The sequence below is a fragment of the Lontra canadensis genome, unplaced genomic scaffold (genome assembly GCF_010015895.1).
Source record: "Lontra canadensis isolate GAN:19392208 unplaced genomic scaffold, GSC_riverotter_1.0 scaffold31, whole genome shotgun sequence".
Taxonomy (NCBI): domain Eukaryota; kingdom Metazoa; phylum Chordata; class Mammalia; order Carnivora; family Mustelidae; genus Lontra; species Lontra canadensis.
Window position 1 is genome coordinate 3,856,429 of NW_022631025.1, and position 14,426 is coordinate 3,870,854.

At 37.9% G+C, this 14,426-nt stretch overlaps 1 protein-coding gene across 1 annotated transcript in view; it reads right to left on the bottom strand.

The window, feature by feature from the left end:
* CENPP (centromere protein P) overlaps positions 1–14,426 on the bottom strand; it is a 225,779-nt gene that overhangs the window by 192,009 nt on the left and 19,344 nt on the right. The window contains exon 4 of the mRNA XM_032866467.1: positions 7,091–7,179. Coding sequence (XP_032722358.1) covers positions 7,091–7,179 — 89 coding nt within the window. The remainder of the gene's footprint in view (positions 1–7,090; positions 7,180–14,426) is intronic.

A 14,426-nucleotide genomic window follows, 5' to 3' on the forward strand; every position in this document is an offset into this window, starting at 1 on the left:
TACAGTGGAGAGTGAGGCAATAGTATGACTGAATCAAACTACGGCCACCTACAAGGACAAAGAGCTGAGAAGCACAGAAAATCAGCAGGGCAATACTGTCAAAGACGAAATAAGCAACATTCTATTAAGGGGTAGGAAAGATAAAAGAACTGTATTTTGTAAAGATGGCAAAGTAATAAAAGGCAAAGAAAAGCTCTGGAACTGTCCCAAATTAAAGGAATCTATAAAGTCATGACAATTAAATGCAATACTTGGAACCACACTGGATCATGGAACACAGGGGAAAACAGGGGAAACACAGGGGAAAAGAAAATGTAAAAAAGGACATCATTAGATCAACTAACAAGTGGGATACAGATGGCAAATTAGAAAAAAGTATTATATCAATGCCAATTTATGGAGTCAGTGGCTGTGGTATGAATATATAAGGTAGTATCACTATTCTCAGAAATATATGCCAAGTATTTAGGAGAACAGAGCCATGATACATACAATGTGTTCTAAAAAGTTCCATCAGTAGTAGCAACAGAAATGGTAAACATCTGGGTGAATATGACAAAACTAGTATTCTTCTCTTAAGTTCTTTAAATAATGTATGATAACCAAAAGTAAAAAAAAAAAAACTTAACACTAGTGACGGGGTTTTCAGTGCATACATATGAATATAATTCCTATGAAAACCACAACATGTAGCACAGAGAGAAAGGGATGAATATGGCTACAAGGCTTCCAGATTGTACCAAATCTAACCAGACTATTGAAAGTGATTATACATGCTGCAATCCCATGGCAGCCAATAAAACAGACAAAACCCCAGATATGGCTAAAAAGTCATTAGATAAAATTAAAATGGAATAGTAAAAAATATTTAAATATTCCAAAAGAAATCAGGAAATGGGAACTGAGGAACAAGCAAGCAAACAAAAAAACCAGAGACCCAGAAAATGAAGAAGCTAAAAGAAGAGGTGCATTAATGCATAGCTACGTAAGTATCTATTTGACAGAAAACACTGGAGATTAACTGTTCAATCCTACTCTGGTATCTATTACTAATATCTTTTCACCATCTGAAAGAAGAAATTACTTTCCGAAGAATACAGGCCTATAAAAAGCAGCCGTTGCTTCATTACAACATACAGGCCAAAGTGACATATTTTAATCTCCATCAAATAAAGGAGCAAAAATAAGCTCTTAATCATGTGACGAGGAAAAAAGCCAAGAAAAAAATTCTTAAAAATGCAACAGCCTAAGTTTAAACACACAGACTACAAGCACTAGACACTCAGAGAGAGGGACAGAAGACAGTCTGACCTGATACATTAATTAAACACAGAATTTTATTTAAAAGTAGAGAGTCACAATCCCCTCACCCCCATTTACATCTCCACAAAGGACACACCATTACAGCACACAGAGTTTTCCATTATAGAAAGACACTGTGTATGTGTTGGCTCTTACAATCCTAAGAGTGATTGTAATTTATCTATTTTTCCCAAGCATAGTCCAAACTTCACTAAATGTTAAACAGATGTTATGGATTTCTTTCACAAAATGTTGGCAGTGACACATTTCAATTTGAAGTCAGAAAAGTAAAATAATTCCAAATGTCTTTTTCTTAAGGATAAAGCAAAACCTAAAGAGAAATGTAGAATAAAAATTCTAAAGTTTTACTAGGTCTAAAATTAGATGACTATCAGAGGCTAATTATTCACTAAAATATTATTAGTCACTCTCATATATTGCTGGTGGGAATGCAACTTGGTATGATCACTTTGGTAAACACTATGCTAGTTTATTATAAATCTAAACATACTGTAGTCATATGACCCATTATCCCACTTCTGATTATCTACCCTACAGAAAAAACTTACCATCACACAAAAACCTCTGCTGAATGTTCATAGCAGCTCTATTCAAAATCATCAAAAACTGGAAATAACCCAAATGTCCTCCAATGGGTGAACGGATAAACATGCTAGTATCAGTACAGGAAATATTACTCAGAAATGAAAAGATGGATGAATCTCAATTCACTTAGTTTATGCTAAGGCAGGAAGCCAATCTCTATGTAATTTCATTTATTTGACATTTTGTAAGAGGCACAAAACCCTAGTGATGATCATAGCAGGTTTTGCGGCGGGGTGGGGAATGGATTGTGACCATATAGGGATAATACACAGGATTTTTGTGCTGTTGGAGCTGTTCAGTAACCTCGTTGTGGTGGTAAGCATACAGAAACCATCCAATCTGAACAACACAGAAGGAAAAGATTGGGGAAAAAAAAAAAAAGAAGAACAGAGCCTCAGAGACACATGGGACAATGCCAAAAAGTTTTATATTCATGTAATCAGAGACCCAGAAGCAAAGAAGAAATATATATATTTATGTAATATGTAAAAAATATAACAAAAATAATCCAATTACAAAAAAATATTTAAAAATATTCAGGGCCTCCTGGGTGGTTCAGTGAGTTAAGGGTCTGCCTTCAGCTCAGGTCATGATCCCAGGGTCCTAGGACTGAGCCTTATGTGGGGCTCACTGCTCAGCAGGGAGTCTCCTTTTCCCTCTGCCCCTGCCCCTTCCCCTTGCTTGCTCTCTCTCTCCCTCCTTCTTTCTCTCTCAAATAAATGAATAAAAAAAAACTTTAAAAAAAAGAAAAAAAGAAAGGGTAAAACAGATGCAGGAGATGAATAGACAATGTGTCCTAAATTCTGGAATGAGAATTAGAAAAAAAAAAAAAATAAGGAAAGAGCTTGGCTTCTACTTGGAATGTAAAGAGCTGCAGAGAAGACCATCGTTACCTAACACCAAGCAAATTTGAATAATCTATAAGTCATAACCTTCCTTAAGTCCATTAGAGACCCAAAGTCACAAGGCAACCAAATAAGATTTTTCTCCCTCAAAGGAAAGACATGACACAAACTGTTCACTCTTGGGTAAACTTAGGGGAAGAAAGCAGCCCCCATACAAGTAGGTAACAAGAAATCAGCTAAAATTTCAACAAATTCTTAGAGACGAATGTGGGATAGAGTGTGCTTTTGGAACAGATCAGAACCCGAGACACAAAAGGATGCCACCAGAAAAACCAGGGTCCTGTCAGTGGCACAGGCATGAGGAGGTGGTCAGCACTGCTGGGGAAGAAAATGAAACCAGAACCCTTTTCTGATGGGAACCCAAATCCCTGAGCCACTGAAAAAAGAGGCAACAAAGCAATGGAAGAAAAAAATCCCTTGCTTCTAAGGGAGAAGCAGAAGTTGACTTTGGTAGAGGGAGAGAAAACACTCCTGTTATCAAGACAAAGGTCCACTGCTGCAGGAAGAGGGGCAGTGGCAAAACTGCCTGTTCCATGGGAGGGGCAGGAAACCCACTGGGCCCAGGATCCTACACCATTATCAAGTGTTCACCTGCTACCCCTGCTAGGAGAACAAGACCAACCCCAGATCCAGGCTAGCTTTGCCTGTACTGAGGAGGAGGAACAGGAACACTGGGGAGCCCACACCCTGAGGTGCAAGATTGCCGAATACTGAAGACGGACCATGAAAATACAGAACTCCCATTATTCAGGACACAAGCAGGGCACAAGTAACGAGCATCTACAACTGCTACTGGGGGAGTGTCAAGAGTGTGGGGAAAGGGTCACCTCAGAAAGGCAGAAAGCTGAGTGGATCAGGGACACTGAGGAGAACCCTCCAGTTCCCAAAACCCCATTCTAAGCATAAGGAACAAATGAACTTGAATTTGAATCCATAGCTGCAAGAATTTGAAGCCTGTGGTGATGTGAAGCCTGAAGATAAGGAAAACAATAAAAATCTCAAACACAGCTCAGTGGCTAATGACCTTGCATTAACCCCATCCTAACAGGATGATAAAAGACACGTGCTCACTTTTCAACATAAACACTTTGCTTGAGTCTCTATCGATTTTCCACAGATAAAGTCCATCATTCAATTAAAAAAAAATGATGACACACAAAAATTCAGGAAAAAACTCCAGAATCAGCATAATCAAGTTCAAAGATGACTTAGATGTTGGCACTATCAGACAGGAACATTAAAATAACCATGATTAAAAGTCACAAACAGGGATGCCTGGGTGGCTCAGTCAGTTAAGTGTCTGCCTTCGGCTCAGGTCATGATCCCAGGGTCCTGGAATCAAGCCCCATGTCTGGCTCCCTGCTCAGAAGGGAGTCTGCTTCTCCCTCTCCCCTGCTCATGCTCTCTCTTTAATTAATAAATAGAATCTTGGGGCACCTGTGTGGCTCAGTGGGTTAGGCCTCTGCCTTCAGCTCAGGTCATGATCTCTCAGGGTCCTGGGATCGAGGCCCACATCCGGCTCTCTGCTCAGCAGAGAGCCTGCTTCCCTGCCTACTTATGATCCCTCTCTATCAAATAAATAAATAAAATCTTTTTAAAAATAAATAAACAATATATTTTTTAAAATAAATAAAAATAAGTCACAGAGACAGAAATAAGAATGGAGGGTACCAGGGGCTGAGTGGAGGGGAAGATGGGAAGTGACTGATGCATACAGATTCTCAATTTTACAAGATGAAAGGGTTATGAAGATAGATCTTGGTGTACACAGTTAAATACATTCTGACATATTTAATAGTACTGAACTGTACTCTTAAAAATGGTAAGTTTTGGGTGGCTTAGTTGGTTAAGCCGCTGCCTTAGGCTCAGGTCATGATCCCAGGGTCCTGGGATTGAGTTCCACACTGGGCTCCTTGCTCGGCAGGGAGACTGCTTCTCTCTCCGCCTCTGCCTGCCACTCTGCCTACTTGTGTGCACTTTCTCTCTGACAAATAAATAAATAAAATCTTTTTTTAAAAAATTGTAAGTTTTACATTATACATATATTTTACCACAATTTTTAAAATGAGGAGAAAAAAGATATAGGACAGTCTTGTATCCTGAATGTAGTGGTGGTTTCACGACGCTACAGAGGTGATAAAATTGCATAGAACACACGCACACAAGTGCTTATAAAACTGGTATCTGAAAAAGGTCTGGGTTTTACTTATATCAATTTTCTGGATATGAGAGTACATTTTACTGATACAAGATGTTACCACTGTCAGAGGCTGGATGAAGGGTATATAGAATCTCCTTGTATATTGGTTTATTTACAACTCCCTGTGAATCTATAATTCTTTCAAAATTAAAACTTTAAAAATATGTGTTAACAAGAGATGAAATAACATTGATATCAGTAATTATCGAAGGTGTACAGCTGGTTAATTACACTATTATTTTTACATATATATATATATACATATATATATATATATATATGAAAACCTCCAAAATGAAACACTAAAGAAAAAAGTAGCTATGAATAACATATTAAAAGATCTAGTGGAAAAGTTATACAAATACATAAATGGGGAATTTCAGTAGAGAGAGAGAAAGAAATTAAGAATCCAATGAAAGTGTTATAAATGAAAACATGACATTAGAGGTGATGAATTCCTTCAATGGGCTAACTGTCAGGCTGGATTTCAGCTAAGGAAAGAATCTGTAAATAGGGAAATAGAAATTATCCAAACTGAAATGCAAAAAATAAAGAAAATAAAGAAAGAAAAGGATAAAAGAAAGAGAACAAAGCATCCAAACCCTGAGAGAACATACCAAATGCCCTAATATATGTGCAATTAGCACTGCAGAAGAAGAAGAATAGAAAACAGGGCAGAGGTATTTGAAAAGATGTCTTAGGGAATATTCACACTAAAATACCTCAGAAATAACACAAACTGTAGAAAAACAACATTAAGAGAAAGGTTTGAAGGCAGTCCAAAAAACAAAATGAAAAATTACAGCAGACTTCTTGTCATGACCTATGTAATCCAGAATCAACTGGAAGAATATCTTCAAAGATGTGGAAGAAAAGCTGTCACTCCCGCTGTCAGTGGTCAACACCACATTCCCAGTTTTCCTCCTCCCTCACATAGTTGTTCCCCATCCAGTTCCTCTGCAGGACCCTCTCCCCATTCCGCAGTACAGCTGAATTCCACACGGTCCATTGCTAGTTCCTCCCCTATTTCTCTTTATTCTCTCCATTAACAATCTCATTCCTCAAGCCCAAGGCCTTAACTTCTACCCACTGGCAGAAAACTCAGGGGCTCCCCCTCCTACCTACACTCTTCTGAGCTGCCTACCTCATATTTTTACTTCAGGGTTTCACAGGCACTCATCATCTCCAGCTCTCTATCTCAGCTAATTATTCTAGTTCAACCTAGAAATTTCTGTTGTGTGAACTATTTTTACAGGCTAATCACTGACCTTGTTGTATCTACTATTGCCCCCCTTCAGGCTCTTCTCCCTGAAGCATCCAGTGTATCACACTTCTGCTTTCCTTAGGCTTTAATTAGCTTTACATTGGTCTCAGGCCTATGACCAAACTCCACACCACATGGACCTCACGTACTTGGCAGGCCTCATGCCAAAGCACAAGCCCCAGCTTGCACCCTGCTCCAGTCACACTCGCCTCCTGTCAGCTGCTCACAGACAGCACACTCCCTCCTTGCACGGTGCCTACACATAACTGCTCTGTCGAGGACCTCTTTGTTAGTTTACACCTACACATTTTTCAGATGTTGGCTCAATTTTCAGGAAATGATTCCATGCTCTCCATGAAAGTCAGGCTCCTGATGTATGCTTCAATAGCATTATGTAACTCTGTTCTGCAGCACTGAGCACAGCCACAATTTTAGATTTATTTCTACCATTATTTAACTTACGACTTCAATAGGCTAGAAACTCCTTGAGTATCAAAGATTTTATCTGTTCTTCGTCACATTTGAATGTCTAGCACATTAACATAGTTAATGTGTAATACATTTTCTTTGGATGAATGTATTACATTTTCATTGGATGAAATGTATTACATTTTCATTGGATGAAAAAATTATATAAAAATTATATAGAGAATATGGACTTAATACATAAGCCATATATATGATTATGAATATAAACCATATAATGTTAATGTTACACTTTCAGAGATATTTTGATACTTACTTACCAAAAAAAGGGGTAAACTTAAAAATGTAGAGTGAAAACAATAAAAATTAAAATTTATAATATCTTACCTAGACACAAATTCACTTAATTCTGAATATTCAGTGGGCTCCATTATTATGTTGAGGTCAGTAATAACAGAAGATAAACTCTCCTTATTCTAAAATAAAAAAGAGTTTATCAGATCACAGTAAACATTTAATTAAAATATAAAGACAAAAATTGCTTAAAATATGCAAAATGAAATACCACCAACAATAGGAAAAGGTAATTAAGAGAAAGCACTGAAAGTACTGGTTATTTGTTAAAAGAATAAAATCAGATCTTTACTCCATACCAAAAGCCAAAATAAACTCCAAATGAATTACTTACTTAAATGTAAACACTAAGACCATAAAATATTAGCAGGTAATATAGATATTTAATGGATTACTGAGTGAAGAATTTTCTAAGCAAATAGAAAAAAATAAGCAAATATAAACACATAAAAAATTGAATATTTATACAAAAAAGACTTTATAAGAGAGAAAAAATAAACTGATGAAGTTCTTTTTTTAAAAGATTTTGTTTATTTATTTGACAGAGAGAGATCACAAGTAGGCAGAGAGGCAGGCAGAAGGAGAGGGGGATGCAGGCTCCCTGCTAAGCAGAGAGCCCAGTGCAGGGCTTGATCCAGGACCCTGAGACCATGACCTAAGCGGAAGGCAGAGACCCAACCCACTGAGCCACCCAGGAGCTCCTGATAAAGATTTTTTTTTTTACCATGAACATGACAAGGGAAAATGAAAACCAAAAAGAGAAAAGTAAAAGACATAAATTAAAAACTCAAATGTAAATAAATAATAATCTCACTAGGAGAAAGACAAATATAAATTAAACCAATGGGATAACATTTTTACCTATAAAATCACTTTGACAAAGCATATTTTAAAATATGCTTTTTCCCTATACCAGCAGTCTGACTTCAAGAGTTGAACCTGATATAGCAAGAAATGACGACAAAGCCCAGCCGCCTATTAAAAAACACAGAAATAACTCCATATTCAAAAGTGGGAATTGTGAAATAAACTTAAATATTTTGATATGTAAATTCAGGTTTTCTACTTTATCCTCTTTTCTATAGTTGCCTATCATTTCTTCTTCACTTGTTTTTGTTCTTATTTTTGCAAAAATCATATATTGACTCTTTATGGTCTTCCAGATTATTCTTTTCACTTGTTCTTGTAGGTGATTTTTCTCAAGACTGTCCTCCATTCACCTCCTATTTACTTCCAATGTAGTTCTCAGCACAAGAATCAGTTTCTTTCTCTCAGCTCTCTTTTCTCCCATTCAATTTTCTTCCAAGTTTTCATCTGGTAGCCGGAGCAGGTTTTATAGAGTGTGTTCCTGTATTTCCCAAATTAATTCTTATTAAGTGAACTTCTCTCCACTTTCTTATTAATTCGTTTCATGACAGTATGTTTGGGTAAGTCCTAAATGAAGATGAAAACACTCAATACTGTATCTGTGTTCTCATTTGGAGCCACTATATGTTCACAGGAGTAGATCTAGCAATTTTCAGTATTTCCTAAGAACAAAGTGAGTGGATACTACTTGACATTTCCCATTTGAGCGCTGACTTGCCTCTGTATTTTGAGTGGCTAGAGAAATGGATACTAAGGGTTTATAATCTTTGTTTACTTCTTCAGCTGCCGGATGATACATTGGGAATTGTTAGGAGCAGCTACACTTTAGGCAGGCTGTCTGCAGGTATCTACCACCACATCTAATCAAAAACAAATTCCAAAGGCACTTAAAAACTGGGCAAAAGACCTCAATGTACATTTCTTCAAGGATGTTCAAATGGGCAAAATGCATCTGAAATAAAGCCTAACACATTGGTCATCATCTGGTCATTCCATTTGACCCAGTAATTCTATTCTTAGATATACACCTAAGAAAAATGAAAACAGGGTGCCTGGGTGGCACAGTGGGTTAAGCTTCTGCCTTTGGCTCAGGATATGATCTTAGCGTCCTGGGATCACGCCCTGCATCAGGCTCTCTGCTCAGCAGGGAGCCTGCTTCTCCCTCTCTCTCTGCCTGCCTCTCTGCCTACTTGTGATCTCTGTCTCTCAAATAAATAAAATCTTTTTTAAAAAAAGGTTTCTAAAAAAAGAAAAATGAAAACATATGCCTACTTAAAAACTTACAAATGAATATTTATAGCAACATTAATAACAGCCAAAAGGTGAAAACAGCCAAAATGCCCATCAACTGATAAATGAATAACAAAATGTTCCACATTTTGTGATATATGTGATATATGTACTGGAAGTGTACAAAATGTTCCACACAATGGAATGTCAATCCAAAAAGTAAAAGAATGAAGTAATAATACCTACTACATGAAAGAACCCTGAAAACATGACCTAAGCGAAAGAAGCCAGTCAAAAAGATCACGTATTAGAAGATTCCATTTAAACAAACTGTCCAAAATATAAAAACCCATAGAGAAAAAACATAGCTGTTGCATAGATCTGGGCAGAAAGAGAGGGACTGAAGGTAATAAAAATTAAGGGGCTTCCTGGGTACCTAGCTGGCTCAGTTGGTTAAGCGTCTGCCTTGGGCTCAGGTCTCAGGGTCCTGGGATGGAGCCCTGTGTCAGGTCCCCGCTCAGTGGGGAGCCTGCTCCCTCTGCCCCTCCCCCCGTGTACACGTTCTCTCTCAAATAAATAATAACTTTAAAAAGGGGGGGGCTTCCTTTTGAGTTGGTAAAAAATGTTCTAAAATTGAAGTGGTGATGGTTGTACAACTCTGAATAAACTTAATTTACTCAATATATACTTCAAATGGAAGAATTATTTGATATGTGAATATCTCAATTGACCCATTACCAAAAGAAAATAATAATCTCAGAGGCACATCTTGTCTTTTGCTTGAGTATGTGTGAGTGTGTTGGATTTTGGCCTTTTGACCATTAGGAAAGGCAATTAATCCTATCACCATAAAGCCTATGATTTATAGGTCCCTCTTTTGTTTTTGGCAATTTGAGGATTCTGTTTAGCCATCGGAAAGCTGACTTCAACAAATTTTCCCATCTCTCAACATCCTGTGATATGGCTAAGTAGGTCTTTCCTTCCCAGTTGGTAATGAGGGGTGGAATCTTACAGCCTAACATCAAGGCCCCTCCTTAAGTCTCAGCACACCATTGATACTTTCTATCAAGGTCCAGTTAACTTAAGTCCATAGTTCTCATTCTTCTCTAAAATTTAAGAATTATGGGTACAGGGGTGTCTGGATGGCTCAGTTGGTTGAGCATCTGCCTTCAGCTCAGGTCATTCATGATCTCAGAGCCGGGTCGGACACCCATGTCTCCCTCTCCCCTTCCCCCCTGCTCCTTCTCTCCCTCTCTCCTCTCTCTCTCTCACACACCCTCACTCTCTCTCTCAAATGAATAAAATCTTCAAAAAAAAGAGAATTGTGGGTACAGACATTCAGGAAAAGGTCCTATTAACTTTACAAAATTTACATACTGTTAATAAAGTACACAGCATCACACTTCAATGTTTTCTTTCACTTGGGTTTGAATGTCATCATATCAGGTACATTTTCTTTGGAGCCTATGATATGGGATTTTATTATTTTTTACTGATATAGAATTGATATAGAATGTATTACTTTCAGGTGTAAACTATGATGATTCATTATTTGTATATATTGTGAAATGTTCACCACAATTAAATCTAGTTAACATTCATTACAATACATACTTACAAATTTTTTTAAAGATTTTATTTTTAAGTAATCTCAACCCCCAACATGGGGCTTAAATTTACAACCCCAAGATCAAGAATCTCATGCTCCATTGACTGAGCAAGCCAGGCACCCCACAGATTTTTTGTTAAATGAAAACTTTAAAGATTCAACCACTTAGCAACTTTGAAAAAAGCAATTAAGTATTAACTATACTCAGCGTGCTCTACATTAGATTCCTGTGATGAACTGAAAACTGAAATTTTGTACCTTTTCACTCCCTGCACCTATTTTTGACATATCCCCAGCACCCTGCCTCTGGCAACCATAAATATGATCTCTATCTTTGAGCTTTGTCATTTTTTGGTTTTGGCTTTTTTAGATTCTACATATAGGCTGAGATCATACAGTATTTGTCCTTTCCTAACTTATTTCACTTAGCATAATAATCTTAAAGCCCCTCAATGTTCTCACAAATGGCAACATTTTATTCTTTTTTTAAAGATTTATTTATTTGAGAGAGAGAGGGAGAGAGCAAGCACAAGCTGGGGAGAGGAGTAGAGGAAGAGAGAAAAAAAGAAGGAACTCCCCACTGAGCAGGGAGCCTGCCTTGGGGCTTGATCCCAGGACCCTGGGATCATGACCTGAGCCCAAGGCAGATGCTTAACCAACTGAGCCACCCAGGCACTCCTCAAACTTTATTAGATGAATAATATTCCAGTACATGTATCACATTTTCTTATCCATTCATCTATGTATGGATACTTGGGTTGTTTCCCTATCTTGGCTATTATAAGTGATGCAATGAACATGAGGGTACAGGTATCTTTTTTAGTGTTTTTGTTTCCTTCAGATGAATACCAAAGTGGAAATGCTGAATCACTTGGCAGTTCTATTTTTAATTTCTGAAGGAACCTTCATATTCTTTTCTATACTGACTGCATGAATTTACATTCCCACCAATAGTACACAAGAATTTCCTTTCCATCCTGGCCAATACTTGTTATCTCTTGTCTTTTTGATAATTGCATCCTAATAGGTGTGAGGTGATTATTTCATCTGATGGATTTCCTCCATTTCCCAATTTTTTTGTGTTTTCACGTACCTATTTGGCCATCTGTATGTCTTCTTTGGAAAAAAGTCTATTCAGGGGCACCTGGGGGGCTCAGTAGGTTAAGCCTCTGCCTTCAGCTCAGGTCATGATCTGAGGGTCCTGGGGTTGAGCCCCACATCGGGCTCTCTGCTCAGCAGGGAGCCTGTGTCCCCTCTTTCTCTGCCTGCCTCTCTGCCTACTTGTGATCCCTCTCTGTCAAATAAATAAATAAAATCTTAAAAAAAAAAAAAGAAAGAAAGAAAAAGAAAAAATGTCTATTCAGATCCTCTACCCATTTTTAAATCAAATTGTTTCGTTATTCTGCAATTGATTTATAGGAGTTCTTTTTCGATGCAATTGTTTTTGTAATTTCTCTTCTTTATAGGTCATTATTAGTGAATAGAAACAACAGATTTTTGTATATTGGTTTTAATATCTTGCAACTTTATTGAACTTATTAGTTCTAATAATTTCTTGGTGGATTCTTTAGGGATTTCTATATAGAATATGATATCATCTCCAAATAGTGACAGCTTTACTTCTTCCTTTCCAATGTGAATTCCTTTTATTTCTGTTTCTTCCCCAATTGCTCTGGCTAGGACTTCCAATACTATATTGAATAAAAGCAGCAAGGGTCTTAGAGAAAAACTTTCATCTCTTCACCACTGAATATGATCTGGGTTTCTCATCTATGCTTTTATTAGGTTGAGATATGCTCCCTCTATACCTACTTTCTTGGGAGTTTATATAAAAAAGGGATTTCAGGGGCGCCTGGGTGACTCAGTGGGTTAAAGCCTCTGCTTTCAGTTCAGGTCATGATCCCGCGGTCCTGGGATCGAGCCCCACATCAGGCTCTCTGCTCAGCAGGGAGCCTGCTTCCTCCTCTCTCTCTGCCTGCCTCTCTGCCTACTTGTGATCTCTGCCTGTCAAATGAATAAATAAAATCTTAAAAAAAAAAAGGGGGATTTCAATTTTATCAAATGCCTTTTCTGCATCTATTGAGATGATCATATGATTTTTATCCCTCATTTTGTTAATGTGGCAGATCACAATGATTGTTGCAATTGTTAAACCATCTTTGCACCTCTGGAATTAATCCCACTTAATTAAGATGTATGATCCTGGGGCGCCTGGGTGGCTCTGGGTTGAGCCTCTGCCTTCGGCTCGGGTCATGATCGCAGGGTCCTGGGATCGAGCCCTGCGTCGGGCTCTCTGCTCAGCAGGGAGCCTGCTTCCTCTTCTCTCTCTGCCTGCCTCTCTGCCTACTTGTGATCTGTCAAATGGACAAATAAAATCTTAAAAAAAAAAAAAAAAGATGTATGATCCTCTGAATGTATTGTTGAATTCAGTTAGGTAATATTTTGTTGAGGGTTTCCGCATCAATGTTCATTGCAGATATTGGCATGTAGTTTTCTTTTCTTGTGGTCTTTGTTTGGTTTTGGTATCAGGGTAGTGCAGTCCTCCTACAATGAATTTATGAGCCTTCCCTCTTCTATTTTTTTTTTTGTAAGTATTAAAGAAAGGTTGATATTAATTCTTCTTTGAATGTGTGGTAGAATTCACCAGTAAAGCTGTCTGGTCCTGGACTTTTGTTGTAAGGTTTAATCTTCTTACTAGTTACCAGTTTCTTTAGATTACTTCTTCCTGGCTAAGTCTTAGAAGGTTGTAGGTTTATAGGACTTGATCTATTTCTTTTAGGTTGTCTATTTTGTTGGGATAGAATTGTATTATTTTCTTATTATCCTTTCTATTTTTGTGATATCAGCTGTAACAGCTCTTCTTTCACTTCTGATTTGGAGTTCCCTCTCTTTGTTTCTTGGTGAGTCTAGCTAAGGGTTTGCTTATTTTTCTTTATCTTTCAAAAGAACCTGTTTTTTATTTCATTTGTCTTTTCTACTGCCTTTTTAGACTCTATTTCAATTATTTCTGCTCTGAGCTTTGTTATTTCCTGCCAACTTCGGGTTCCATTTGTTCTTATTTTCTAGTTCATTAAGATGTTAGGTTGTTTGAAATTTTTCTCATTTCTTTAAGTACAAATTTACAGCTATAACTTCTCTCTTAAGATGCTCTTGCTGGGGGCGCCTGGGTGGCTCAGTGGGTTAAGCTTCTGCCTTCGGCTCAGGTCATGATCTCAGGGTACTGGGATCGAGTCCCACATCGGGCTCTCTGCTCAGCAGGGAGCCTGCTTCTCCCCTTCTCTCTGACTGCCTCTCTGCCTACTTGTGATCTCTCTCTGTCAAATAAATAAATAAAATCTTGAAAAAAAAAAAAAGATGCTCTTGCTGTATCTCATAACTTTGGCATGTCGTATTTTTATTTTTCCTTGTCTCAAAGTATTTTATTTCTCATTTAATTTCGTTAGCCTGTTAATTTTTTAGTAGCATGTTTTTTAATCTCCACACATTTTTTCCTTGCAACTGTGGTCAGAAAAGATGCTTATGGGGCGCCTGGGTGGCTCAGTGGGTTAAAGCCTCTGCCTTCAGTTCAGGTCATGATCCCGGGGTCCTGGGATCGAGCCCCGCATCAGGCTCTCTGCTCGTCAGGGAGCCTGCTTCCTCCTCTCCCTCTGCCTGCTTCTCTGC